The sequence below is a fragment of the Hyla sarda genome, chromosome 6 (assembly GCF_029499605.1).
Source record: "Hyla sarda isolate aHylSar1 chromosome 6, aHylSar1.hap1, whole genome shotgun sequence".
NCBI lineage: Eukaryota > Metazoa > Chordata > Amphibia > Anura > Hylidae > Hyla > Hyla sarda.
In genome coordinates this window covers 203,809,588-203,837,457 of record NC_079194.1, presented here as the reverse complement: position 1 = coordinate 203,837,457, position 27,870 = coordinate 203,809,588, and the positions used below count along the sequence as shown (strand labels likewise).

At 44.9% G+C, this 27,870-nt stretch overlaps 1 protein-coding gene across 1 annotated transcript in view; it reads right to left on the bottom strand.

The window, feature by feature from the left end:
* Positions 1–27,870, bottom strand: part of MMP2 (matrix metallopeptidase 2) — a 73,815-nt gene that overhangs the window by 31,741 nt on the left and 14,204 nt on the right. Inside the window, exons 3-5 of the mRNA XM_056526302.1 lie at positions 24,123–24,271; positions 23,912–24,040; positions 21,454–21,627 (exon numbers count right to left, since the gene is read on the bottom strand). Of these exons, the coding sequence (XP_056382277.1) occupies positions 21,454–21,627; positions 23,912–24,040; positions 24,123–24,271 (452 nt within the window). The remainder of the gene's footprint in view (positions 1–21,453; positions 21,628–23,911; positions 24,041–24,122; positions 24,272–27,870) is intronic.

Below are 27,870 nucleotides of genomic sequence, written 5' to 3'. Positions count from 1 at the left end.
TTATACCATCAATGAGATACCAAAGGGGATGGGGGCAGGGGTACAGGTGACCATCCCTATTCTCCGCCCATTACAGGCTGTCCCTACCCAGCCAATACTTACCCTTGCCTGATATACAGTGTGGAGGGGTATAAGGAAATATATATTGAATGGTTATACTGTATGGTCTCCAATGTAACTATATGATTCATACAGAATCATTCACTAAATCTCTGACTCCTTCCTCCAACGCGTTTCTCTCATATTACCATTTGAGTTCATCAGGGATGGAGGAGATATACTTAGGGCAGTATACAATAGGATGGAGTGGAGAGCACACAAAGATTGTATTATTATACAGAACAAAATAAAAATATTGCAAATTATTAGTAAATAACCATAATGTTAGTAAATTTATTCTAACTATCTATTTTATAAATTTATGTCTACCTAGTTACAGTAAATGTACTAACATTTAGGGCCATTCAGGGCTCCCGGCAGGGTTTTCAAATAGAAGTGCTGCGGTGGGGAAAGATATATAGAATTGCTGGAGGGGGTATATATCTGGTCCCCACAGCGCTTCTATATATCTTGCCCCCCGCAGCGCATTTATATATGTTCCGCCATGGCACCTTTATATTCCCCCCCGCAGCACATATATATGTTCCCCCTGCAGCGATATCATAAGGCCCCGGCAGCGCTATGGATGAAAAGTATTCTACAGCAGCGCATCTGGCTGGGGCGATGTGCTGATGAAAGAATACTTGTCACTCATAGCACTGCAGCGGCATTTGTATATAGATGCGCTGCAGGGGTCAGCCCCCACCATGCTTCTATAATCAAATGCCGCCTTAGCGCTATGAATGAAGTATTCTACAGCAGCCCATGTGGTCGTCCAGATGCGCTGCTGTAGGATAATTTTCATTCATAGCACTGTGGCGGCATTTGATTATAGAAGCGCTGTAGGGGCCAGACATATGGATATATGTCTGACACCTGCAGCGCTATGAATGACAAGTATTCTTTCTGCAGCACATCACGTCGGCCACATGCGCTGCTGTAGAATACTTTTCATTTATATGATAGCGCTACGGAGGGAACATATATATGCGCTGCAGTGGTAAAATATATAACTGTGCTGCAGAGGGGAACATATATAAAGGCGCTGCGGGGAAACATATATAAATGCGCTGCAGGGGGCAAGATATATAGAAGCACTGTGGGGGGCCAGATATATACCCCCCCCCCAGCGATTCTATATATCTTTCCCCACCGCAGCGCTTCTATTTGAAAACCCCGCTGGGAGCCCTGAATGGCTCCTCAGTACCGGCCATTCAGGGCTCCCGGCGGGGAATTTAAAAATGAAAGTACAGTAAATACATCGTACATCACAGAGGAGCTCAGCATGCTGCCCTCTCCCCTGTTTAATAACTTCTAATAGCATTGGGTCTCAGAAGTGAGACCCGGTGCGATCAATCCCTCAGCCCCTGTACTACAAACACTAATGTAGCCTCCCTAGCTGTCTGCAGACTCCTGCAGCCGGGGAATTACTACTCCCTTCATGGAAACAAGTTTGTCCCATGGTGAGAGTAGTAGTAGTCCCTCAGCACTGCAGCAGTCTGCTGATGTCACAACTTCTGAGCATGCTCAGAAGTAATAACGGATATTATAAACCGGGTGCAAACAGATGACATAAATGCTTATCCGCTTGCCATAGACTTCAATGTTAAAAATAACGGCCGTTAATTTACCCGTTTCTTGTGACGGAAGAAAAATTAGGCTGCTTTCACACTATAAAATTCATTAGTTAAAAGATCTTTTATAAAACTCCATTAGAAAAAAATGGATGTTAAACGTCCGTTACAAAATCCCATTCAAGTCTATGGGATTTTTTGATTATCCGTTATGACCCGTCATGAATAACGGATGTTAATTGTGACGGAAGAAAAAAACGGCACATGCACAAATTTTTCTTCCTTTACAAGAAACAGGTCGTTATTTTTAACATTGAAGTCTATGGCAAACGGATGAGCCTTTATGTCATCCGTTTGCACCCAGTTTATAATATCCGTTATTACTTCTGAGCATGCTCAGAAGACGTGACATCAACAGACTCCTGCAGTGCTGAGGGACTACTACTACAGACTTGTTTCCATGATGGGAGTAGTAATTCCCCGGCTGCGGGAGTCTGCCGGTGGCAGGGGATGCTACATTAGTGTTTGTACTACAACTCCCATCATGGAACAGACTCTGTTCCATAATGTGGGTTGTAGTACAGGGGCTGAGGGATTGATCGCACCAGGTCTCACTTCTGAGACCCAATACGATTAGAAGTTATTAAACAGGGGAGCGGGCGGCATGCTCCACTCCCCTGCGATGTACGATGTATTTACTGTACTTTCATTTTTAAATTCCCCGCTGGGAGCCCTGAATGGCCGGTACTGAGGAGCCATTCAGGGCTCCCGGTGGGGTTTTCAAATAGAAGCGCTGCGGTGGGGAAATATATATAGAATCGCTTGGGGGGGTATATATCTGGCTCACACAGCTCCCCGCAGCGCATTTACATATGTTCCACCGCAGCACCGTTATATATGTTCCCCTCTGCAGTGCAGTTATATATGTTACCACCACAGCGCATATATATGTTCCCTCCGCAGCGCTATCATAAGCCCCTGCCAGCGCTTTGGATGAAAAGTATTCTACAGCAGCGCATGTGGCCGGCGCGATGTGCTGCTGAAAGAATACTTGTCGTCATTCATATATCCATATGTCTGGCCCCCACAGCGCTGCTATAATCAAATGCCGCCACAGCGCTATGAATGAAAAGTATTCTACAGCAGCTGTAGAATACTTTTCATTCATAGCACTGTGGTGGTATTTGATTATAGAAGCACTGTAGGGGCCAGGCATATGGATATATGTCTGACCCCCACAGTACTTCTATATACAGATGCCACTGCAGCGCTATGAATGATAAGTATTCTTTCATCAGCACATCGCCCCAGCCAGATGCGCTGCTGTAGAATACTTTTCATTCATAGCGCTGCTGGGGGCTTATGATAGCGATGCGGGAGGAACATATACATGTGCTCAGGGGGGGCTCAATATATAAATGCGCTGCGGGGGACAATATATATATATATATATATATATGCACTGCGGGGGGAATATACCGTATATAAATGCACTGTGGGGGAACATATATAAATGCACTGCGGAGGGCAAGATATATAGAAGCGCTGTGGGGGCCAGATATATACCCCCCCAGCGATTCTATATATCTTTCCCCACCGCAGCGCTTCTAGTTGAAAACCCTGCCAGTAGCCCTGAATGTCTCCACAGTATCGGGCATTCAGGGCTCCCGGCAGGGGATTTAAAAATGAAAGTACAGTAAATACATCGTACATCGCAGGGGAGCGCAGCATGCCGCCCGTTCCCCTGTTTAATAGCTTCTAATCCCATCGGGTCTCAGAAGTGAGACCCGGTGCGATCAATCCCTCAGCCCCTGTACTACAACCCCCATCATGGAACAGAATCTGTTCCATGATGGGGGTTGTAGTACAACCCCTAATGTAGCCTCCCCAGCCACCGGCAGACTCCCGCAGCCGGGGAACTAGTACTGCCATCATGGATAGGAGTCTGTTCCATGATGGGAGTAGTAGTAGTGCCGGCTGTGGGAGTCTGTAGGCAGAGGTATTAAAACGGCCATACAGGAGGGATGTTATAACGGGTCTAAACGGATGAATATTTATTCAGCCGTTAGCACCCGTTATTATACATCCGTTTTTACTCAGAAAACGGACGTTTAATAACGGATGAATGCTCATAGTGTGAAAGGAGTCATAGTGCATGTGCCGTTATTCATTAAGGGCCATAATGGGTCATAACGGATAATCAAAAAATCCCATAGACTTGAATGGGATTTTGTAACAGATGTTTTACATCCATTTTTAAAGGTTTTCTAAGGGACGTTTAAAACGGATCTTTTAACGGATGAATTTTATAGTGTGAAAGCAGCCCAGCCAGATTCACTTTTATGTACCAATTGACATAATGAAAAACTGCTCCAAAAGTCAAACAAACAAATGCACATCAACTATAAAGTGATCCCAACCTTACTTCAAATCCAAAAGAAATATAAAGTAGCTCCAGAATTACATTTTCCACATCCAGATCACCCTATTCTGACAAGGGGCAACCCCCCCGAAACAGCTGTCTGCAGATGGGTACCTTCTTCTTCTGGAGAGATTTTTAGCTGGGCATAAATTCCCAAATCAGTTTTGATAACTCTGTAGTTCAGGGGAAAACTACTTGAGAAGGTGGTGTGATTGAGCTGCTTTGCATATTCCCTCTTCCCATAAATCCCTGTGGATTCCAAATGGCCTATGAATCTCCACACACCGTTAATGGTGTTCTCCTTGAAGGGGTACTCCGCTGCTCAGCGTTTGGAACAAACTGTTCTGAACGCTGGAGCCGGCACCGGGAGCTTGTGACTTCTTAGCCCCGCCCCCTCAATGCAAGTCTATGGGAGGGCGCGTGACAGCTGTCATGCCCCCTCCCATAGACTTGCATTGAGGGGGCGGGGTGTGATGTTATGAGGGGGTGGGGCTACATCTCACGAGCTTCCGGTGCCAGTTTGTTCCAAATGCTGAGCAGCGGAGTACCCCTTTAAGGAAAAATCTTACCCCACTGACATCTCCCACATATTTATACATAAAACAGTGACATTTTAACCCATAGTGTAGTCGATATGTTACTATTTTGAAGTATAAATATGTGGACATAAAAGGAAGCACCAGGATTATAAATGCTATAGCGGCTGTGTTTTAGTATCCTTGTACTGCAATCCCAGACACGCCAGACCGTACAGCCTCTCTACTAAATCCGTCCCAGTGTTCTTCACTAATAAGGAATTTATTACCAGCTGAAAGACGTCTGGATCGATTAGATTTTTCCCAAATGGTGTGTTTTTTGCTGACACTACTTCCAGGCCTTTGTGGTCTAAATTGTTCTTGTATAAGTCAGAAAACAAAAAAAGAATGTTTTTTGAGCTCATGATGACACTGACTCATGCAGGCTGTCCTGTAACTACATAGAAGTGGAGCAAACCATGGAAAGAAAGGGCCTTTCTAATAAGAAACATATGTCTCCGCCGCCTTCAGATCCAGAACAAAATCCCTAAGAAATGTTTGGAAAGATCAAAAAGTGCCTGCAATTCAAAATATACAATTCAGGGAAGTTACTCTTCATGCGTGTTTAACCCCTTTATTTTTTGCCTGTGCTCAGATTACAGTTTACTCACTAAAGGAAATTGTCGTGATATCCCATAGCATTCACATCCAGAATCTTCTACTATCCTACAGATTATAACCATAAGAACATTTCACTTTTAATGTCAATAACTAATATAACCCATTTCAATTCGCAACAAAAATCTATCGTGAAGATCAGCACAATAGGCTGTTACAGAATTCTATTACTTGCATATCTACAACAGGGCCCCTAAATATCACATACACATATACAGTGACCCCCCGACCTACGATGGTCCCGACATACGATCATTTCAACATGCGATGGCCTCTCAGAGGCTATTGCATGTTGAAGGCAGCATCAACATACGATGCTTTTGTATGTTGGGGTCATCGCGTAAACGGCTATCCGGCAGCGCAGACTGCTTCAGCTGCCACCGGATAGCCATTTATGGTGCTCCGTGTGGTCCGCTGACGAACACTTACCTGTCCTCGGGGCTCCGGCGCATCCTCTTCGGGGTCCCCTGCATCGTCGGCGCTCTGCATCGTCGTCATCACGTCATTGTGCACGCCGTCCCGTCATCCAATAAGCAGCGGCATGCGTAGCAACGTGATGGCGGCGAAGGAGAGCGAGGATGGTGGGGAAGCAGAGGCCGTGCCGGAGCGTCAGGGACACCCCGGGGACGCGGCGACAGCGATGGACGGTGACATCCAGGGCAGCGGTGACGAGCGGTGACGGTCCGGAGCGGCGGGGACACGTGAGTATAACTTCCAATACCAGTGGTCTTCAACCTGCGGACCTCCAGATGTTGCAAAACTACAACTCCCAGCATGCCCGGACAGCCAACTGGATGTTGTAGTTTTGCAACATCTGGAGCTCCGCAGGTTGTAGACCACTGTCCTATACTTTACATTGCACGGATCCCTCAACCTACGATGGTTTCAACAAACGATGGTCCATTTGGAACGGATTACTATCGTATGTTGAGGTTGATCACTTACCTGTCCTCGGGGCTCCTCTTCAGGATCCCCTGCATCGTCGGCGCTCTCCATCGACATCATCACGTCGCTGCGCACACCGTCCCATCATCCAATAGGAGTGGCGTGCGTAGCGACGTGATGGCAGCGACGGAGAGCACGGTTGCCGGGGAAGCAGAGGCCTTGCCGGAGCGTCGGGGACACCTCGGGGACGCGGCGACAGTGATGGACGGCGACATCTCTGGCAGCGGTGACGGTCCGGAGCGGTGGGGACAGGCGAGTACAACTTCCTCTAACAGTGGTCTACAACCTGCGGACCTCCAGATGTTGCAAAACTACAACACCCAGCATGCCCGGACAGCCAACGGCTGTCCGGGCATGCTGGGTGTTGTGGTTTTGCAACATCTGGAGGTCCGCTGGTTGTAGACCACTGTCCTATACTTTACATTGCACGGATCCCTCAACATACGATGGTTTCAGCAAACGATGGTCCATTTGGAACGGGTTACCATCGTATGTTGAGGGACCACTGTATAGTACTGGTCTTCTCAGAGGGACCATTAGGCACATTCACACTACAAAATCTCTGCCCAAAGATATTGTGGGCAGATAATCCATCTCCTGCCGGCGCCAATTAAATCCTTTGGTGACATGCGCCGTCATAATTGAATTCTGCAGAAAGGAATGAACATGTACAGACCAGAATGTCTGTTGAAATCTTGCAGTGTGAACAGTGCAGCAGAATCCCATTGAAAACAATGGAAGGCTGCTGCACCGGAATTTTCGAATGAAATTTCTGAGCAGACATCTGCTCAGAAATTCCATAGTGTCAATGTAGCCTAATGATATTGAGGTAAGTAAAACAAAAACTCTTAGGTGATGGTTGCCAATGTAGCCTTGATGGTAGGGCAAATTTTAGTAGGTGGCTAAACATGTAATTGCCAAGAGTTTCCATACCATCAGGGGTCAAGTCCTGGGGAAAAAAAGTGAGGGAACTCACCCAAGATGTCCACTCAAGGCCTGGTCCTGCAGGACTAGTGCTAATTAAAGGGGTTATCCAGGAAAAAACTTTTTTTTTAATATATATATCAACAGGCTCCAGAAAGTTAAACAGATTTGTAAATTACTTCTATTAAAAAATCTTAATCCTTTCAGTACTTATGAGCTTCTGAAGTTAAGGTTGTTCTTTCTTGTCTAAGTTCTCTCTGATGACACCTGTCTCGGGAACCACCCAGTTTAGAAGCAAATCCCCATAGCAAACCTCTTCTAAACTGGGTGTTTCCCGAGACAGGTGTCATCAGAGAGCACTTAGACAGAAAAGAACAACCTTAACTTCAGAAGCTCATAAGTACTGAAAGGATTAAGATTTTTTTAATAGAAGTAATTTACAAATCTGTTTAACTTTCTGGAGATAGTTGATATATATAAAAAAGTTTTTTCCTGGAATACCCCTTTAATGGCAACGGTGTTCCTGCTGTGGAAAAAGTGCAGGAACTCAGTTGCCATGCGTTCCTGCAGGACTTGAGCCCTGCAAACCATCCAGAACACAGTCATGTCCGGCTGCAGCATTATATGAGGCACAGGCATGGAAAAAGTCCGGTAAGTAAAGGTAGGACATGCTCTCCTCTGTTACAGAGGGGGTTTCAGGGCAGCCCGTAGTGATTGGAGGAAGGGACCCAGCACAGCAGACTTGGGGAGGAAGTGAATGCATGATGAGTGATGGCAGATTCAGTGCTCAGTGCCCCTTAATGAGCAGTGGATGACAGAATGAGTGAGCAGCAGAACAGAGGAATTTGTGAGCCAAACACAAAAGCTAGACACATAAAAAAGACATGTAAAGCATCGGCATGGCCTAGTAAGTAACATATATAAGCATTATTTTTTTCCAGTGATATTACAGGTAGGTATGTTTTATGTCTACGGCCCTGTTAAGCATAAAGGTGTCATTACCTGGGCCCAATGCAAGAGCATATCCACTAGAATGGTCATTTAACAAGCCTATTACACGGCTTAGTTATCAATAACTGGATCGTTCATGTATCCTTTTCCTTCTATTGATTTACTGGCCGCACATCCTCTATTGCACAGAGCGATGTGCAGCTGAAGAACAACAGTTTTTTTAGGAGGTCGAAATAAGGTGTATTGGCATATTACACAGAGCGCTAATCAGCTGGTTCGGCCAATAATCCATGTACAGTGGTCCCTCAAGTTACAATATTAATTGGTTCCAGGACGACCATTGTATGTTGAAACCATTGTATGTTGAGACCAGAACTCTATGGAAACCTGGTAATTGGTTCTGAAGCCACCAAAATGTCATCCAGAAATAGGAAAAAGGGAGGATTAAAGATAAATAAGTAGATAACTAATATAGATAAAGCATGATAGTACATATAACAGTGAAAAAGAGCTGCTGGGACCTGTAAATCACTGTCTTTGTCAGTGTTTCCCAAGCAGTGAGCCTCCAGCTGTTGCAAAACTACAACTCCCAGCATGCCCGGACAGCCAAAGGCTGTCCGGCCATGCTGGAAGTTGTAGTTTTGCCACAGCTGGGGGCTCCCTGCTTGGGAAAAACTGGTCTATGTAGAGGACAGGAGCTTCTTCCAGGTCCTGTACAGCACAAGCAATGTTCTAAAAAAGTAACATGGAGTCGCCCTCACCTGGTGTCCAAAGGAGCAGCTAACCCTGGTACAGGTAAAGAGTACAGAACATGTAATACCTCCCTGTACTGTAGAGGGCGCTACCAGACATCAGTCAGTGCATACACTTCAGTAATACAGGTAAAGAGTACAGAACATGTAATACCTCCCTGTACTGTAGGGGGCGCTACCAGACACCAGTCAGTGCATACACTTCAGTAATACAGGTGTTTTACCAGTAAATTGCCTATTCTGATTGGTCGGTTTCTTCCGGCCATTGACACGTTTCAAAGATCTGGACTGTCCATAACATTGTATGTTGAGCCTGGTTTCAACTTACAATGGTCCAGAAAAGACCATTGTAAGTTGAAAATATTGTATGTTGAGGCGATTGTAAGTTGAGGGATCACTGTAATAGGGTAATAGGGCCCTAAGCATATGTGTTCTGTCATGTAGGGTCCAATGAGAATGCCCTTCCATGGAGCTCTATTTTATAAAAATATATTTTCCCCATAAACTGAATCCCTATACCAGACATTTGTGGATTACTTTACAAGTTTCTGGCAGTAACTTTGTTCCTTATTCATACAAATGTTCCTTCTTATGTCACTAAATAAACGAACAGATCTACATACTGTATTTGAAAATAAACCTTCAGGAAGAATGTATTTTCCTTAACAGTATGACATCCTGCTCTGGTCTTCTGATGTTTTCTCAGCATGCAAAAGAATGTTGTGTATGGCTCCTCCATTGGAATCTCCATCCTCATTGTCAATATCTACCGTATTTTTCGCAGTATAAGACGCACTTATTCTTCCCCAAAACTGGATGGGAAAAGTCGGTGCGTCTTATACGGCGACTACACACACCTATCGGGTCGGTCCCTGCGGCCATCAACGGCCGGGACCCGCGGCTAATACAGGACATCACCGATCACGGTGATGCCCTGTATTAACCCTTCAGACGCGGCGATCAAAGCTGACCGCCGCGTCTGAAGCAAAAGTGGCACTAACCCGACTGCTCAGTCGGGCTATTCGGGACCGCCGCGGTGAAATCGCGGCGTCCCAAAAAGCTTACAGGACACCGGGAGGGACCTTACCTGCCTCCTTGGTGTCTGCTCCATGCCGGGATCCCCTGCATGGCCGGCGCTCTCCTTCGACGTCATCACGACATCGCGCACGCCGTCCCGTCATCCAATAGGAGTGACGCGCGTAGCGACGTGATGACGGCGACTCAGAGCATGGATCCCGGGGAAGAAGACGTCCGGAGCGTCGGGGACACCGCGGGGAAGCGGCAACAGCGATGGAGCAACATCCAGGGCAGCAGTGACGAGCGGCGACGGGTCCGGAGCGGTGGGGACACGTGAGTATTACCTTCAACATCATCACGTCATCGCGCACGCCGTCCCGTCATCCAATAGGAGTGACGGGCGTAGCGACGTGATGACGGCGACGGAGAGCATGGATCCCGGGGAAGAAGACATCCGGAGTGTCGGGGACAACGCGGGGAAGCAGCGACAGCGATGGAGCAACATTCAGGGCAGCAGTGACAAGCGGCGACGGGTCCGGAGCGGCGGGGATACGTGAGTATTACCTTCAACATCATCACGTCATCGCGCACGCCGTCCCGTTATCCAATAGGAGCGACGCGCGTAGCGACGTGATGACGGCGACGGAGAGCGTCGATCCCGGGGAAGAAGATGTCCGGAGCGTCGGGGACACCACGGGGATGCGGCCACAGCGATGGAGCGACATCCAGGGCAGCAGTGACGAGCGGTGACGGGTCCGGAGCGGCGGGGACACGTGAGTATAATGTCCTATACCAGTAGTCTTCAACCTGCGTACCTCCAGATGTTGCAAAACTACAACTCCCAGCATGCCCGGACAGCCATCTTTTTTTTCTAGATTTTAAAATTGGGCGCGTCTTATATGCCGGTGCGTCTTATAGGACGAAAAATACGGTAAATCAGAATTTTCATCTTATCCATATTGGCTTTCTGCATGAGGCTATGTTCACACAGGAGAATGTCCGCACGGAAAATCTATGTGTGGGCATTCCCCTGATAGCACAGTGCCGGCACTAGGACTGCTCGGAAATGCACCACCTCTTAGATGGCAATTCATTTCGGTGCAGAGTTCGCACAGACATGTCTATTCTTTCTGCAGAACACCGGAATTTAAATTTCCATGCCAAATATTTCAAGCATGGAAATTCTGCAATGTGAACAGCGCAGCAGAATCGCTTTGAAATCAATGGGATTCTCTGCTGCTGCGGAATCTCCACATGGAAATTACAATGTGTGAGCCTGGCCTCAAGGCTACACCAAGTATTGTTCATCTCTGACCACAAGTTTGATGGCACTTTCACACAAGTCGCAAATGCAACAAACCTTCTGCAGCAGAAAATCTGCAGGTAAATCCACAGTGGCAGATCCATGAAGAAATGTGGTACAGATATTGGGGCAGATTTTTCATGTCTCCACCATTGTGTATATTGGTGCAGATTATATAAGTGTAGCAGAAAAAAAAATTCTATGGGGCTCATTCATCAAAAGTGTCTAAAAGGAAAAACTAGCAACCAATCAGAGATCCGCTTTCATTTTCTCTTTCAACTGCTCTGGTAAAATAAAAGTTGAGCTCTAAATGGTTGCAATGGACAACAAAGTCAGTTTTTCTTTTGAAGAGTTAATAAATGAGGCCCAATATCCACAGTTGTGGATCTTGTTGCAGTACAAATCCTCCACACTTAGATTTATTGCGGAATTTGACTCCCCATTGAAGTCACTGGGAACAAATGGGGAGATATATCAAAACAGAGTGCAGAGGAAACGCTGACCAGTTGCCCATAGCAACCAATATGATCGCTTTTTCATTTTAAAAAATACCTCTGAAAAATAAATCAAGTCATTTGATTGGTTGCTATGGGCAACTACTCCACTTTTCCTCTGCACAGGTTTTGATAAATCTGCAATATTAACCCCTTCATGACCCAGCCCATTTTCACCTTCAGGACCCGGGCATTTTTTGCACATCTGACCACTGTCACTTTAAACATTAATACCGTATATACTCGAGTATAAGCCGACCCGAGTATAAGCCGAGACCCCTAATTTCAACCCAAAATCCCAGGAAAAGTTATTGACTCGAGTATAAGCCTAGGGTGGGAAATACCTCATCCCCCCCTGTCATCATCCAGACCCGTCATTAACATCCTCATCATCCCCTTGTCATCATCCCACACATTCCCCCTTCATCATCCCCTTGTCATCATCCCACACATCCCCTTATCATCCCACACATCCCCCCTTCATCATCCCCTTGTCATCATCCCACACATCCCCCCTTCATCATCCCCTTGTCATCATCCCACACATCCCCTTATCCCACACATCCCCCCTTCATCATCCCCTTGTCATCATCCCACACATCCCCTTATCCCACACATCCCCCCTTCATCATCCCCTTGTCATCATCCCACACATCCCCTTATCCCACACATCCCCCCTTCATCATCCCCTTGTCATCATCCCACACATCCCCTTATCATCCCACACATCCCCCCTTCATCATCCCCTTGTAATCATCCCACACCCCCCCCTTCATCATCCCCACACCCCCCCCCCCCTTCATCATCCTCTTCTCATCATTCGCCCTCAGTGGTCTTCAACCTGCGGACCTCCAGAGGTTTCAAAACTACAACTCCCAGCAAGCCCGGGCAGCCATCGGCTGTCCGGGCTTGCTGGGAGTTGTAGTTTTGAAACCTCCGGAGGTCCGCAGGTTGAAGACCACTGCGGCCTTCAACCTGCGGACCTCCAGAGGTTTCAAAACTACAACTCCCAGCAAGCCCGGGCAGCCATCGGCTGTCCGGGCTTGCTGGGAGTTGTAGTTTTGAAACCTCCGGAGGTCCGCAGGTTGAAGACCACTGCGGCCTTCAACATCATCCAGCCCCCTCTCACCCCCTTTAGTTCTGAGTACTCACCTCCGCTCGGCGCTGGTCCGGTCCTGCAGGGCTGTCCGGTGAGGAGGTGGTCCGGTGAGGAGGTGGTCCGGGCTGCTATCTTCACCGGGGGCGCCTCTTCTCCGCGCTTCCGGCCCGGAATAGAGCCGTTGCCTTAACAACGACGTATCTGCGTCGTTGTCAAGGCAACGTGACTATTCTGAGGCCGGGCCCGAAGCGCTTAGAAGAGGCCTCCCCGGTGAAGATAGCAGCCCGGACCACCTCCTCACCGGACCACCTCCTCACCGGACAGCCCTGCAGGACCGGACCAGCGCCGAGCGGAGGTGAGTACTCAGAACTAAAGGGGGTGAGAGGGGGCTGGATGATGTTGAAGGCCGCAGTGGTCTTCAACCTGCGGACCTCCGGAGGTTTCAAAACTACAACTCTCAGCAAGCCCGGACAGCCGATGGCTGCCCGGGCTTGCTGGGAGTTGTAGTTTTGAAACCTCCGGAGGTCCGCAGGTTGAAGACCACTGCGGCCTTCAACCTGCGGACCTCCAGAGGTTTCAAAACTACAACTCCCAGCAAGCCCGGGCAGCCATCGGCTGTCCGGGCTTGCTGGGAGTTGTAGTTTAGAAACCTCCGGAGGTCCGCAGGTTGAAGACCACTGCGGCCTTCAACATCATCCAGCCCCCTCTCACCCCCTTTAGTTCTGAGTACTCACCTCCGCTCGGCGCTGGTCCGGTCCTGCAGGGCTGTCCGGTGAGGAGGTGGTCCGGTGAGGAGGTGGTCCGGGCTGCTATCTTCACCGGGGGCGCCTCTTCTCCGCGCTTCCGGCCCGGAATAGAGCCGTTGCCTTAACAACGACGTATCTGCGTCGTTGTCAAGGCAACGTGACTATTCTGAGGCCGGGCCCGAAGCGCTTAGAAGAGGCCTCCCCGGTGAAGATAGCAGCCCGGACCACCTCCTCACCGGACCACCTCCTCACCGGACAGCCCTGCAGGACCGGACCAGCGCCGAGCGGAGGTGAGTACTCAGAACTAAAGGGGGTGAGAGGGGGCTGGATGATGTTGAAGGCCGCAGTGGTCTTCAACCTGCGGACCTCCGGAGGTTTCAAAACTACAACTCCCAGCAAGCCCGGACAGCCGATGGCTGCCCGGGCTTGCTGGGAGTTGTAGTTTTGAAACCTCTGGAGGTCCGCAGGTTGAAGACCACTGCGGGTGGGGGAGTTCACTCGAGTATAAGCCGAGGGGGGTGTTTTCAGCACGAAAAATCGTGCTGAAAAACTCGGCCTATACTCGAGTATATACGGTAACTCTGGGATGCTTTTACTTCTCATTCTGATTCCGAGATAGTTTTTTCGTGACATATTCTAATTTATGTTATTGGTAAAATTTCACTGATATTTGCATTCTTTCATGGTAAAAAATCTAAAAATTTCATGAAAATTTTGAAAATTTAGCATTTTTCTAACTTTGAAAGTCTCTGCTTGAAAGGAAAATGGATATTCCAAATAAATTACATATTTATTCACATATACAATATGTCTACTTTGTGTTTGCATTAAAAAATTGACAAGTTTTTACTTTTGGAAGACACCAGAGGGCTTCAAAGTTCCGCAGCAATTTTCCATTTTTTCTCAAGATTTTCAAAATCGTACTTTTTCAGGGCCCAGTTCAGTTTGAAGTGGATTTGAAGGGTCTTCATATTAGAAATACCCCATAAATGACCCCATTATAAAACCTGCACCCCCAAAGTATTCAAAATGACATTCAGTAAGTGTTTTAACCCTTTAGGTGTTTCACAGGAATAGCAGCAAAGTGAAGGAGAAAATTCTAAATCTTCATTTTTTACACTCGCATTTTCTTGTAGACCCAATTTTTGAATTTTAAAAGGGGTAAAAGGAGAGAAATCACCCTAAAATTTGTAACCCAATTTCTCTCGAGTAAGGAAATACCTCATATGTGTATGTAAAGTGTTCGGCGGGCGCAGTAGAGGGCTCAGAAGGGAAGGAGCGACAATGGGATTTTGGAGAGTGAGTTTTTCTGAAAGGGTTTTTGGGGGGCATGTCCCATTTAGGAAGCCCCTATGGTGCCAGAACAGTGGACCCCCCCACATGTGACCCCATTTTGGAAACTATACCCCTCATGGAATTTAATAAGGGGTGCAGTGAGCATTTACGCCCCACTGGCGTTTGACAGATATTTGAAACAGTGGACTGTGCAAATCAAAAATTTTATTTTTCATTTTCACAGACCACTGTTCCAAAAATCTGTCATACGCCAGTGGGGTGTAAATTCTCACTGCACCCCTTATTAAATTCCATGAGGGGTGTAGTTTCCAAAATGGGGTCACATATGGATATTTATTGTTTTGCGTTTGCCAGAACTGCTGTATCAATCAGCCACCCCTGTGCAAATCACCTCAAATGTACATGGCGCACTCTCCCTTCTGGGCCTTGTTGTGCGCCCCCCAGAGCACTTTGCGCCCACATATGGGGTATCTCCGTACTCGGGAGAAATTGCATTACAAATTTAGAGGGTCTTTTTTTCCCTTTTACCTCTTGTGAAAATAAAAAGTATAGGGCAGCACCAGCATGTCAGTGTAAAAAATTAATTTTTTTACACTAACATGCTGGTGTAGACCCCAACTTCACCTTTTCATAAGGGGTTAAAGAAGAAAAAGCCCCCCAAAATTTGTAAGGCAATTTCTCCCGAGTACGGCGATACCCCATATGTGTCCCAAAACTGTTGCCCTGAAATACGACAGGGCTCCAAAGTGAGAGAGCGCCATGCGCATTTGAGGCCTGAATTAGGGATTTGCATAGGGGTGGACATAGGGGTATTCTAGGCCAATGATTCCCAAACAGGGTGCCTCCAGCTGTTGCAAAACTCCCAGCATGCCTGGACAGTCAATGGCTGTCCGGCAATGCTGGGAGTTATTATTTTGCAACAGCTGGAGGCTCCGTTTTGGAAACAGTAGGGTACCAGACGTTTTTTATTTTTTTGGGGAGGGGAGGGGGGCTGTGTAGGGATATGTGTATATGTAGTGTTTTTTACTTTTTATTTTAGGTTAGTGTCAGTGTAGTGTAGTGTTTTTAGGGTACAGTCACATGGGCAGAGGTTCACAGCAAGTTTGCCGCTGGAAGTTTGAGCTGCAGCGCAAAATTTGCGCCATCTCAAACTTGCAGCACTCACTGTAAACCTCCGCCCATGTGAGTGTACCCTGTACATTCACATTGGGGGGAGGGGGCAAACATCCAGCTGTTGCAAACTCTGAGCATGCCCTTTGGCTGTCCGTGCATGCTGGGAGTTGTAGTTTTGCAACAGCTGGAGGAACACTGGTTTGGAAACACTAAGTTAAGTAATAAACTTTCAAGTGTTTTGCAACCAAACTTAGTGTTTCCAAACCAGTGTGCCTCCAGCTGTTGCAAAACTACAACTCCCAGCATGCATGGTCTGTCAGTGCATGCTGGGAGTTATAGTTTTGCAACAATTGCAACAGCTGGAGGCACTGAGGTAGGAAACCGACAATGTTTCCCAACTAGTGTGCCTCCAGTTGTTGCAAAACTACAACTCCCAGCATGCCCAGACTGCCCAGGCATGCTGGAAGTTGTAGTTCGGCAATATCTGAAGGATCAGATGTTGCCGAACTACAACTTCCAGCATGCTTGGGCAGTCTGGGCATGCTGGGAGTTGTAGTTTTGCCACATCTGGAGGTCCACAGTTTGGAGACCACTGTATAATGGTCTCCAATCTGTGCTCTTCCAGATGTTAGAGAACTACAACTCCCAGCATGCCTGGACAGACTGAGCATGCTGAGATTTGTAGTTTTGCAACATCTGGAAGAGCACAGATTGGAGACCATTATACAGTGGTCTCCAAACTGAGGACCTCCAGATGTTGCAAAACTACAACTCCCAGCATGCCCAGAAAGCCAAAGGCTGTCTGGGCATGCTGGGAGTTGCAGTTTTGAAACTCCCAGAGGCAGCAGTGAGATCGCTTTACGGCGATCTCACTGCTGCCAATGAAGATGCCGCACTGCTGCCGGAAACTCACCTCTGGGACGCAGCGCCGCCGGGACCGCATGGAGGACGTCGGTCGCGCCGGGACCGCTCGGGACACCGCATGGCCGGGTAAGTGACGCCGGGGGACGGGTCAGGGACACTTAGCAGAGCGGTGTGTGTCCCGATCCCCGTGATTGGGACTCACACACCGTGCTGCTAAGTATTCTGATAGCGAAACGCTGCTATCAGCTAGTCAGATTTGACTAGCTGATAGCAGCGATCGCTGGGGGGGGGGGGGGGGATGAAACCCCCCCGTGGTCGCATGGTAAGATGGCTGGCTATCAGTGATAGCCACCATCTTACCGGGCGCTGCGGGATGCCGCGAGTAGCGGCAGTAATGTTCATGACGTACCTGTATGTCATGGGTCGGGAAGGGGTTAAAGGGGTATTCCAGGCAAAAACTTTTTTTTATATATCAACTGGCTCCGGAAAGTTAAACAGATTTGTAAATTACTTCTATTAAAAAATCTTAATCCTTCCAATAGTTATTAGCTTCTGAAGTTTTCTGTCTAACTGCTCAATGATGATGTCACGTCCCGGGAGCTGTGCATGATGGGAGAATATCCCCATAGGAGCTGCACAGCTCCCGGGACGTGAGTCATCAGAAAGCAGTTAGACAGAAAACAGCAACTCAACTTCAGAAGCTAATAACTATTGGAAGGATTAAGATTTTTTAATAGAAGTCATTCACAAATATGTTTAACTTTCCGGAGCCAGTTGATATATAAAAAAAAGTTTTTGCCTGGAATACCCCTTTAATTGCCATGTTGTGGGTGTAAAATCTGCATCACAGGTACATTTCCACCCAAAATCCTTGCAGATCTTTTCCATGATATGTGAAAGGGATTTCTTAAATCTGACTCCCATCACTGTAATGTGCTGCGGATTTTCACACATAAACCTACTGCCGAAAATCAGCAGTGTGTCCATGTGAAAGCACCCTAAGGGCACGTTCACACTACTGAGATTCCGCTTGATATTTCTTTGTGAAATTCACTTGCAGCAGCCTCCCACTGCTATCAGTAGGATTTGGCTGCACAGTTCGCACCTCAGACGTTCCGCAGCGGAACTTCCAACGCTAAATTCAATTCTGCTGAAAGATAGAACAGGTTTATTCTTTTGAACATGGACGAGCCCGAAATCTGATGTGAGATGCAGCCAGCAGTACTGAAGCGACTGTACAGGATGTCCCTAAAGTCTGGACACCCAGGAAATATCAGTAGCTCATGTGTTGGGAGTATTTCTCTTTGATGACAATGTAATTAGTGAGACATAAAGACTAGCTGAGTGGTTCCAACAGTAAATGAAATTACTTAAATAACGTATTTGAATAATGTAGTAAAAAAAAAAAATGTGCCTTTTGGATATGTGCCCAGACTTTAGGGACACCCTGTACAACAAAGAAGCCTTTACAGAAGAACAGAGGCTTTGGGCCTTTGTCACCTGTAGCATTTGATCCGCTGACAGAAAGGTAACCTTTAAGTTATATAAATGGGTTGTCCCAACAAGATCAAACTTTCTCTACAATAGCCTGATCATATTGGGCGCCTGCTTAAACTTTCATGAGCTGCTGGCCGCCAAATATTTATAATGTGGAACATAGCATAAAATGTGCCCCCTTTGGATGCACACATATATATATATATATATATATATATATATATATATATATATATATATACAGTGGGCCCTCAACATACGATGGTAATCCGTTCCAAACGGACCATCGTTTGTTGAAACCATCGTATGTTGAGGGATCCGTGCAATGTAAAGTATAGGACAGTGGTCTACAACCTGCGGACCTCCAGATGTTGCAAAACTACAACACCCAGCATGCTGGGTGTTGTAGTTTTGCAACATCTGGAGGTCCGCAGGTTGTAGACCACTGTTAGAGGAAGTTGTACTCACCTGTCCCCGCCGCTCCGGACCGTCACCGCTGCCAGAGATGTCGCCGTTCATCACTGTCGCCGCGTCCCAGAGGTGTCCCCGACACTCCGGCAAGACCTCTGCTTCCCCGGCAACCGCGCTCTCCGTCGCCACCATCACGTCGCTACGGACGCCATTCCTATCGGATGACGGGACGGTGTGCGCAGCGACGTGATGACGTCGATGGAGAGCGCCGACGATGCAGGGGATCCTGAAGAGGAGCCCCGAGGACAGGTAAGTGATCATCAGCGGACCACACGGGGCACCGTAAACGGCTATCCGGTGGCAGTTGAAGCCGTTTATGCGATGGCCCCGAAATGAAAAAGCATTGTATGTTGAAATGATCGTATGTCGGGGCCATCGTAGGTCGAGGGGTCACTGTGTATGTGTATATATATATATATATATATATATATATATATATATATATATACAACCAAAGGATAAAATTGGCCAGCACTATTGATCCAAACTATTGTAAAAACCAATATGTAAACTATAGTAAAAACCAAGGTGCCTTGGATGTTTCAGACCTTGCACGCCTGCTGTACTGTTCACACAGAGGCATATTCACAGTGTAGAGTCCGTCCCAGAATGAGGTTACTTTACTGTGGTGGGAAGGTCCACCCTATTTGGCGCCAAATTTGCAAGCTAAGTAATTTCATAGTTTCATATCTTCATTTATTGCATTACAGCTGTATAGCTTTTCATGTTCTATCTATATACTCATGTTTCATCTATATTTTTGTGCTAGCAGTGCGCTGCTGTATTCTTCTGTTGCTGTATATATATATATATATATATATATATAATCCCAAAATAAAGCAGCACTACTTATCCAGTCCAACCAAAAAATTGGTGCCAGCGTCCCAAAGGACTTGATCAGAGTCCATCCAAGATAAGAACCAGATACAGGCGCAGCACTCCAACAAAATAAGTGATTTAATATCTCATGTCAGCATTACAACGTTTCAGCTCATTCTTTTTCAGCTCATGCTTGAAAAAGGCTCCAGGAGGAGCTGAAACGTTGTAATGCTGACATGAGATATTAAATCACTTATTTTGTTGGAGTGCTGCGCCTGTATCTGGTTCTTATATATATATATATATATATATATATATATCAGAAGGCTGGATTGTGAGCCGCTCACCCTGTACACGCCTATCTCACCACCTGTGAGGCCGGTACCGCCTCCGGCTGCTCACTTAGTGAAGAAAGAACAAGGTCCGGCACTAGATGGGTTGCAGGTAAAAACTTCTTATATCTTTATTTGAAGATTCTGCAGTACAAGGCTGGAAGGCTGACGCGTTTCGCTATAAAGCTTAATCGTAGACATATAGATAAAATCTTCAATGTGTGTGTATATGTATATATGTTCCAGCAAAACTTCCAAATGGCTGGGGAGATATTTCAAGGTAAATAAACTCTAACCCACCCCTATTTGTGAGGGTGTGTTTTTTTGCCTGAAGTCCCATACAAATCTATGGGACTTCCGGTACATCTGATCACATTACTCTCTGGCTGCAGAGATTGCCCAGGACTTTTAAACATCCGGCAGGTGGATGTAGAATATAGTAAGTGTGGGGGACGAGATATGAGGTTGGGATGTGAGGACTGACTATGGGGTCGGGATGTGAGGATTGGATGTGAGGACAGGATATGAATTTGGCATATGAGGACGGGATGTGAGAACGGGATATAAGGATGGGATGTGAGGACGGGATATGAATTAGGGCTATGAGGTCGGAACATGAAGACAGGATAAGAGGTTGGGACATGAGGACCAAATATAAAGGTTGGGATATGAGGACAGGATATGAGGTCAGAATCTGAAGATGGGATATGAGGACAGGATATGATGAAGGAATATGGGGTGGGGCTATGTGGTCGGGATGTGGGAAATGAGAACGAAAGCGTCATTGTTACTTTTTCTCTCTCACCAGGTTTAGGTAAGAAGATCCGGACTCTGCTGGTAATATATAAGTATATAATACAAGGTCACGCCAAGTCAGCTACAGCTAATGGTGGCCATCTAAGTGGCAGTGCTCCAGTGTATGCTATTGATATATATACAGTATATACCAGGAAATAAAACTTAAAGCGTAATCATCAGATCAAACAAAAAAACTTTTTTTTTTAAATATCAATCGGTACCTAATCCTGACCATGTACATCTAATTATGTGTCTAGCACTTTTATTTTTTTATTACAATTTTAATTAAGCTCACTAGTCTGAATTCCTCTCAAAAGGAGGGGGCGTGGCCTCACTGTGCAGGTCTCCGCCCCCTCCCTCAGTATGCTGTTTGCTTACGTCTCCCCTAGCATTAGCAAAACTACAACTCCCAGCTTATCCTCACTGACAGTAGCGGGACACAAGCTGACAGTGGGAGGATTTTTCATCCACTTGTGAGCCCTGCGCTCACAGCTGTCAATCAAGGAATTGTGTCCATGACATAGGTGATGAGCATGGACACAGCAGGACTAGTATGTGTCCAAGCAGACAGGGGAGCAGTTCTTTGACTGGCTTTTTCAGTATGAAATACTGAACATTTTCTAATGAAAGCAATTGCACAACCTATTGGTTATACATGCTTTACAACATATCAAAAGTTATGGTATCTGACTGTGACCATTTAAAGAAATGAGAAGATGAAGAAATATTTTAAAGAACTCTTACATTCATGAGGACAAAAGCCATATTTCCCATCTTGATCAAAGTTGTATGTGGTAGAACACCAGAGAAATCCATCAGACCGTCCGGAATCTGTGCAGCTGTTGTATTCCTTGTCATTGAAGAGGAAAGGAAATTTGCAGAACTCGCCATCAGCATTTCCATATTTTACTTTCACAACTGTGGTAGAGAATGACATGTGTTTAACAGCCCTGGGGAGGGCAAAATAACATCATAGTATAATATTCACCAAATAATATATTCATAGGGGATTTCCAGCTCTGTAACAGTTGGATTTTGCTGAAAATAACAATAGGAGGCATGCTTACTTTTCATATTCCCTGCCGCAGTGATGATGCATCATGGGAGACTGGAAAGTGAGGACAACTGCTTTTGTTATTTTATATCATGACTGTTTAGAAAGCAATGTATAGGGCTGGAAAAAAAAACTCTGTAAAGCTAGGTTCACACTGCGTTTTTGTCTACATTACAGTATGTTTAATTTGGCTGCATACAAACACGTAGTCAACTACACTATTGTTTATGGCAAGAAAAAAATATCAAGTATATGTTGCAATCATTTTTTTTTATAATGTAAGTCTTTGGGAAATGGATTCTGCCATTTGGCATACAGCAGCATCTGTTTTCAGCATCCGTTAACTATTTTCCTTTTCAAGTGTATAAAATGTAAACGTTCAACAGAAACAAAAACACTCCCGTAAGGGTTTGTTCACACGGGCGATCGACAGTGTCATTTATGCTGCGGATCCACCCACAATGGACCTCTACAGTGTGCCTCAGATGTGCCTGCTCGGAGCGCTGTACTCGCACACATCGCAGCCGCTCCCCCTGCTCCCTGAGCTAGGACAAGAGCAGTCGCACATCGCAGTGTGTCTGCTCGTTGCGGCGGATTGCCGCTCCGTGCAGGCACATTTGAGGCATACTGTAGCGGTCCATTGTCAGTGGATCCACAGCGTAAAATACGCTGTGGATCCGCTTGTGTCAATGAGCATCTGCAGCAAATATATGCACGTGTGAACGCATCCGAAGGGTATTTTCACACGTTGGTACTTTCTGCTATAGATCTGCTGCAGAAAATAAGCACGTGTGAATGTATCCTAAATCTCTCTTCAATTTTCAAAATTCAGTCTTCCTTTAAGGTAATAAAGCTTGAGCTTGCCAGAAACATGTAGCCACATCTATTTTTCCTTGCTAAGCCAATGGAATAGGTATTGTGTGTGTTTGGGGCTATATCATAGGGCAGCCGGCATCTGTATCAGAGGTAAACAGAGCATTGTCTAATACAAGTACCCAGGAACGACACATGAAGGTGGAGGTTGCTGAATATGGAGAGGGTGAATGTTCACGCTAAAATACCATTTTGTTTTATGGAAGTGGGTTCGAAATTCTGCGCTGGTTCTTAATATATGATCATAGTTGCTGTAGATCCGTTATTCAGATAGGGAGCTCCAAATCCCTCATATAGACATTTGCATTTGTACAACTAAAACGGCATGGAAAAGTTGAAAATCATGGTGCATGTCATTATGGTAACAAAAATAACAAAGAGTTTGTTCCCCAATGTACTTTGTGATAAAAAATAAAATAAAATAATAAAAAACTTGTATAGCTTTATTAATGTGATAGAATACCACTGAGGTAATTACATATGGATAGAGCAGCAACATTTTAGGTCAAAGACTCTTGTCAGGCTGAATGACCATGTCTTCCGGGTTAGTACAATGGCATGCCATATTTTTCCTGCACTTTATAATTTTTTGCACTTCCTGACTCTTTTCAAAAGTGAAGAAAAGGAGATTGTGGATTAGTAGGAGGTGCGTGGCAAACAACAGTCTGACAAATTTATCTTTTAACTTCACAATGGTAGAAAAAAGGGACACAAACACAAACCTTCCTTTAGAAAGTGTACATTTTATTTTCTGCCTTAACCTATCATTTGAAAGAACTTTTAATATGTTGTGTTGATACGAGTGTTCACAAGCAAACTCGGAGAAGTGTGCACTTAAAGCATTCTCTCCTGGCTCTGTGTCATGTCATTTTACAGTGTTGATCCAGAGAAAGGGGAAAACAACATGAGGTGGAAGCCAATTTTCCTCATTTTAGGGGAATAAATCCTTCATGACTTCAAATAGGGCATCAGAATAAATCAACAATCTTTTGACCTGTAATATTATTACACTCCCGAAATACATCCAGGTCTCTTTTAAACTCTTTTAGTAAGTTCACCATGACAATTTCCTCTAGAAGAGAGTTCCATAGTCTCCCTGCTCTAACAGTAAAGACTCCTCTTCTAAATTGGTGTAGAAACCTTCTTCACGCTAAGATATAGAGGACGCCCCTTATTATAAATTCAGTACAGAGATCTCTGTATCAACGGTTATATGGGGAAATTTTACCCCATACAACCATTATTGCTCAAATTATTTGTGCAAATTAATATTACCTTGTCCTTCTCCTAATGTCCAAAGCTCATCGTCATCAAAATGAGAATCACCACCAATTCCTGATCCTGGGGCAAAAGCATGAGCCAATAGTCCATCTTTACCATCAAATGGGTAGCCATCTCCATGCTCTGAAAAACATATATATATATATTTATTAATGAGGTCAATGATACACCATAAACATATAGTATAAAAGAAAAAGAGAATTACCCCAACGACCAAAATTAATCATGATATCAGCGTCGCCATCCATAAGTCGGGTGAACTTTAAAGGGGTGACATCACTCCAGACTTGAAAAGCCCGAGCAAAAGCATCATCCACAGTTCCAGAGTCCAGATCTGTAGTGTACCCCAAGATCCTAAAAAAAATATTAACCGTTTAGCATTAAGGTAAAAGGGGTATTTCAATGTCAGGTAAAAAAAAAACAAAAAAAACTAAATGCATATAGTTTGCTTTCCTGTTTGCCCCAGTTCTGAAACTACCAAAATCCATTTGTTCTGGGAATCTTAGTCCTATACTTCCTGGTTGTAATTTCTTGTTAAACAGTTGCTCAGCACTACAATTCCCAAAATGCATTGCTGATCTGAAGAACAACTGTGTAGGACACAATAAAAAGGAACATCAGGTCGGCGCTTTCCAAGGCCAGTGCAAAGGTGAATGCAAAAATAAAATCGTATTATGCCCGGCTGATAAAAGGTGAAGGGCTGGTGGTTATGGATTTCACCTACTATCACCAAGAATCAACCCGCATCCATATAAATCCTTTCAAAAAATAGGAACAGATCTCTATCAATTGGTCTCAGAAGCAGAAGACAAGGGGTTTCTCACCAAGGAAGAACTAAAATACCTTCAACAAAAAAATAGGAGTTAATCATATTTTAATGAAGATCCATAAATCAGTGATATGCATAATGAAAAAAATAATCCATAAAATCACATTGTCTGATTTATAAAGAATTTATTTGCAAATTATGGTGGAAAATAAGTATTTGGTCACCTACAAACAAGCAAGATTTATGGCTCTCACAGACCTGTAACTTCTTTAAAAGTCTTCTCTGTCCTCCACTCGTTACCTGTATTAATGGCACCTGTTTGAACTTGTTATCAGTATAAAAGACACCTGTCCACAACCTCAAACAGACACACTCCAAACTCCACTATGGCCAAGACCAAAGAGCTGTCGAAGGACACCAGAAATAAAATGGTAGACCTACACCAGGCTGGGAAGATTGAATCTGCAATAGGCAAGCAGCTTGGTGTGAAGAAATCAAATGTGGGAGCAATTATTAGAAAATGGAAGACACACAAGACCACTGATAATCTCTCTCGATCTGGGGCTCCATGCAAGATCTCATACTGTGGTGTCAAAATTATCACAAGAACGGTGAGCAAAAATCCCAGAACCACATGGGGGGACCTAGTGAATGACCTGCAGAGAGCTGGGACAAAATTAAAAAAGGCTACCATCAGTAACACACTACGCCGCCAGGGACTCAAATCATGCACTGCCAGATGTTTCCCCCTGCTTAAGCAAGTACATGTCCGGGTCCGTCTGAAGTTTGCTATAGAGCATTTGGATGATCCAGAATAATTTTGGGAGAATGTCATATGGTCAGATGAAACCATAGTAGCACTTTTTGGTAAAAACTCAACTTGTCGTGTTTGGAGGAGAAAGAATGCTGAGTTGCATCCAAAGAACACCATACCTATGGGACCAGGACGACTGATCCATGTAAAGAATAGAATGAATGGGGCCATGTATCATGAGATTTTGAGTGAAAACCTCCTTCCATCAGCAAGAGCATTGAAGATGAAATGTGGCTGAGTCTTTCAGCATGTCAATGATCCCAAACACACTGCCTGGGCAACAAAAGAGTGGCTTCGTCCTGGAGTGGCCTAGCTAGTCTCCAGATCTCAATCCCATAGAAAACCTTTGAAGGGAGATGACAATCTGTGATGCCCAGCGACAGACCCAAAACATCACTGCTGTAGAGGAGATCTGCATGGAGGAATGGGCCAAAATACCAGCAACAGTGTGTGAAAACCTTGTGAAGACTTACAGAAAACGTTTGACCTCTGTCATTGCCAAAAAAGGGTATATAACAAAGTATTGAGATTAACTTTTGTTATTTACCATATACTTATTTTCCACCATAATTTGCTAAATAAATTCTTAAAAATTCAGACAATGTGATTTTATGGATTTTTTTTCTCATTATGTCTCTCATAGTTGAGGTATACCTATGATGAAAAATACAGGCCTCTCATCTTTTTAAATGGGAGAACTTGCACAATTGGTGTCTGACTAAATACTTTTTTGCCCCACTGTATATCTACAAGAATCAATTGTACTGTTATCCAGCTACAACAGATTCTTGTTACCCTTGAAGTGGGAACTAGAATTCACACTTATCACATGTGATGTTACATCACTTTACACAAATATTAGCCATAAATTGGGCTTGCGGTGTGTACAAAAAACTCTGGAAATTGACGTGTCTGTTTCAGAGGTGCATCGTGAATTTCTCGGTAAAGCATTGTCCTATATTTTACATAATCTTTCATCAATGGCTTGGGACCGCTATGGGGTCTAAAGTTGTGCCAGCTTATGCAACCATCTTCATGGGCGCATTTGAAGTCAAACCTGAGATTGAGATATCAGAGATTGCTCAGCAAATTGTCATTTAACAACATTTCATACGGTAGATGATTTGTTCTTTGTGTGGAAGGGACCTCCTGAGTAGATTCTTGTCCTTGAACAGAGTCTCAACAATAATACCTGGGTATCCATTTTACCATACAATCTAGTAAGGAACACATTTCTTGGATTTATGTGTATCCCATAATAATGACACGTTTGTTATATCTACTCACTTTAAAGATGTAGAAGCTAATAGCTTCTTGAATTTTCAGAGCGACCATTAAAAGAGGTGGATTGAAAATATTCCTTATAGTCAGTATAAAAGGATTAGGCGTAACTGCATTAATGACAAAACATTTAAACAACAGTCGGAAGTCCTCAGGAGAAGATTCCAACAGAAACACTACCCTTCAATATTAGTAATGCGTACAACAGAGTAAAGCATCTCAGCCACGGTCGGGAGCCAGACCCTCCAGCGCTTCCGGAGCAGTAACAGGTGGGTGCCGCATTCTATATTGCGGGGGTCCCCAGCGGTGGGACCCCCGCGATCAGACATCTTATCCCCTATCCTTTGGATAGGGGATAAGATGTCTAGGGGTGGAGTACCCCTTTAATAGTAGTTTTTTAAAAGTAATTTACAAATCTGTTTAAATGGGCACTGTCTGTTTAAATGGGCAACTTTCTGGAGCCAGTTGATACATAAAAAAACAAAGTTTTTTCCTGGAATACCCCTTTAAGTTTTCTTCTATCTTTTTAAGCACATTCAGTAGTAAATCAGTGGTAATTAAACAAATCATTCAAAAAACTGGCATGTTCTTCAACAAGATCTGTTCCTTAAGGATTACTTACCTGTTCACCAAAGGTTTACTTACAGGAGAGTGCCAACATTTAAGAGCTTACTGGCAGCCAGCCAGATTAAGCACCAAAATAATAAGAAAACTATTAGTCATTTACATAAGAAAAATGGAAGCTACAAGTGCAACAGACAGAGGTGTTTGTGCTGCAGGGAGATTCTGCATGGCATCAAAGAATCTAAATCTCATACATCTGGCGACATTTTTTTGATAAAGCATCACCTTTCATGCCAATCTAGTTATATCATCTATTTGATTGAATGCTGTTGTTCACTACAGTACATTGGCCGTACCACACACATGTTAAGATGTAGATTGAACAAACACCGTCAAAACTTTAAGAACAAGTTTCTGCTACATGGGGTCTCGCGACACTGTGCTCAAGTGCAACCCGAGATCGAGAATCCGATCCATATTATTCCAATAGATCATATTCCAGAGGATGTGAGTAATAGGTTTGAT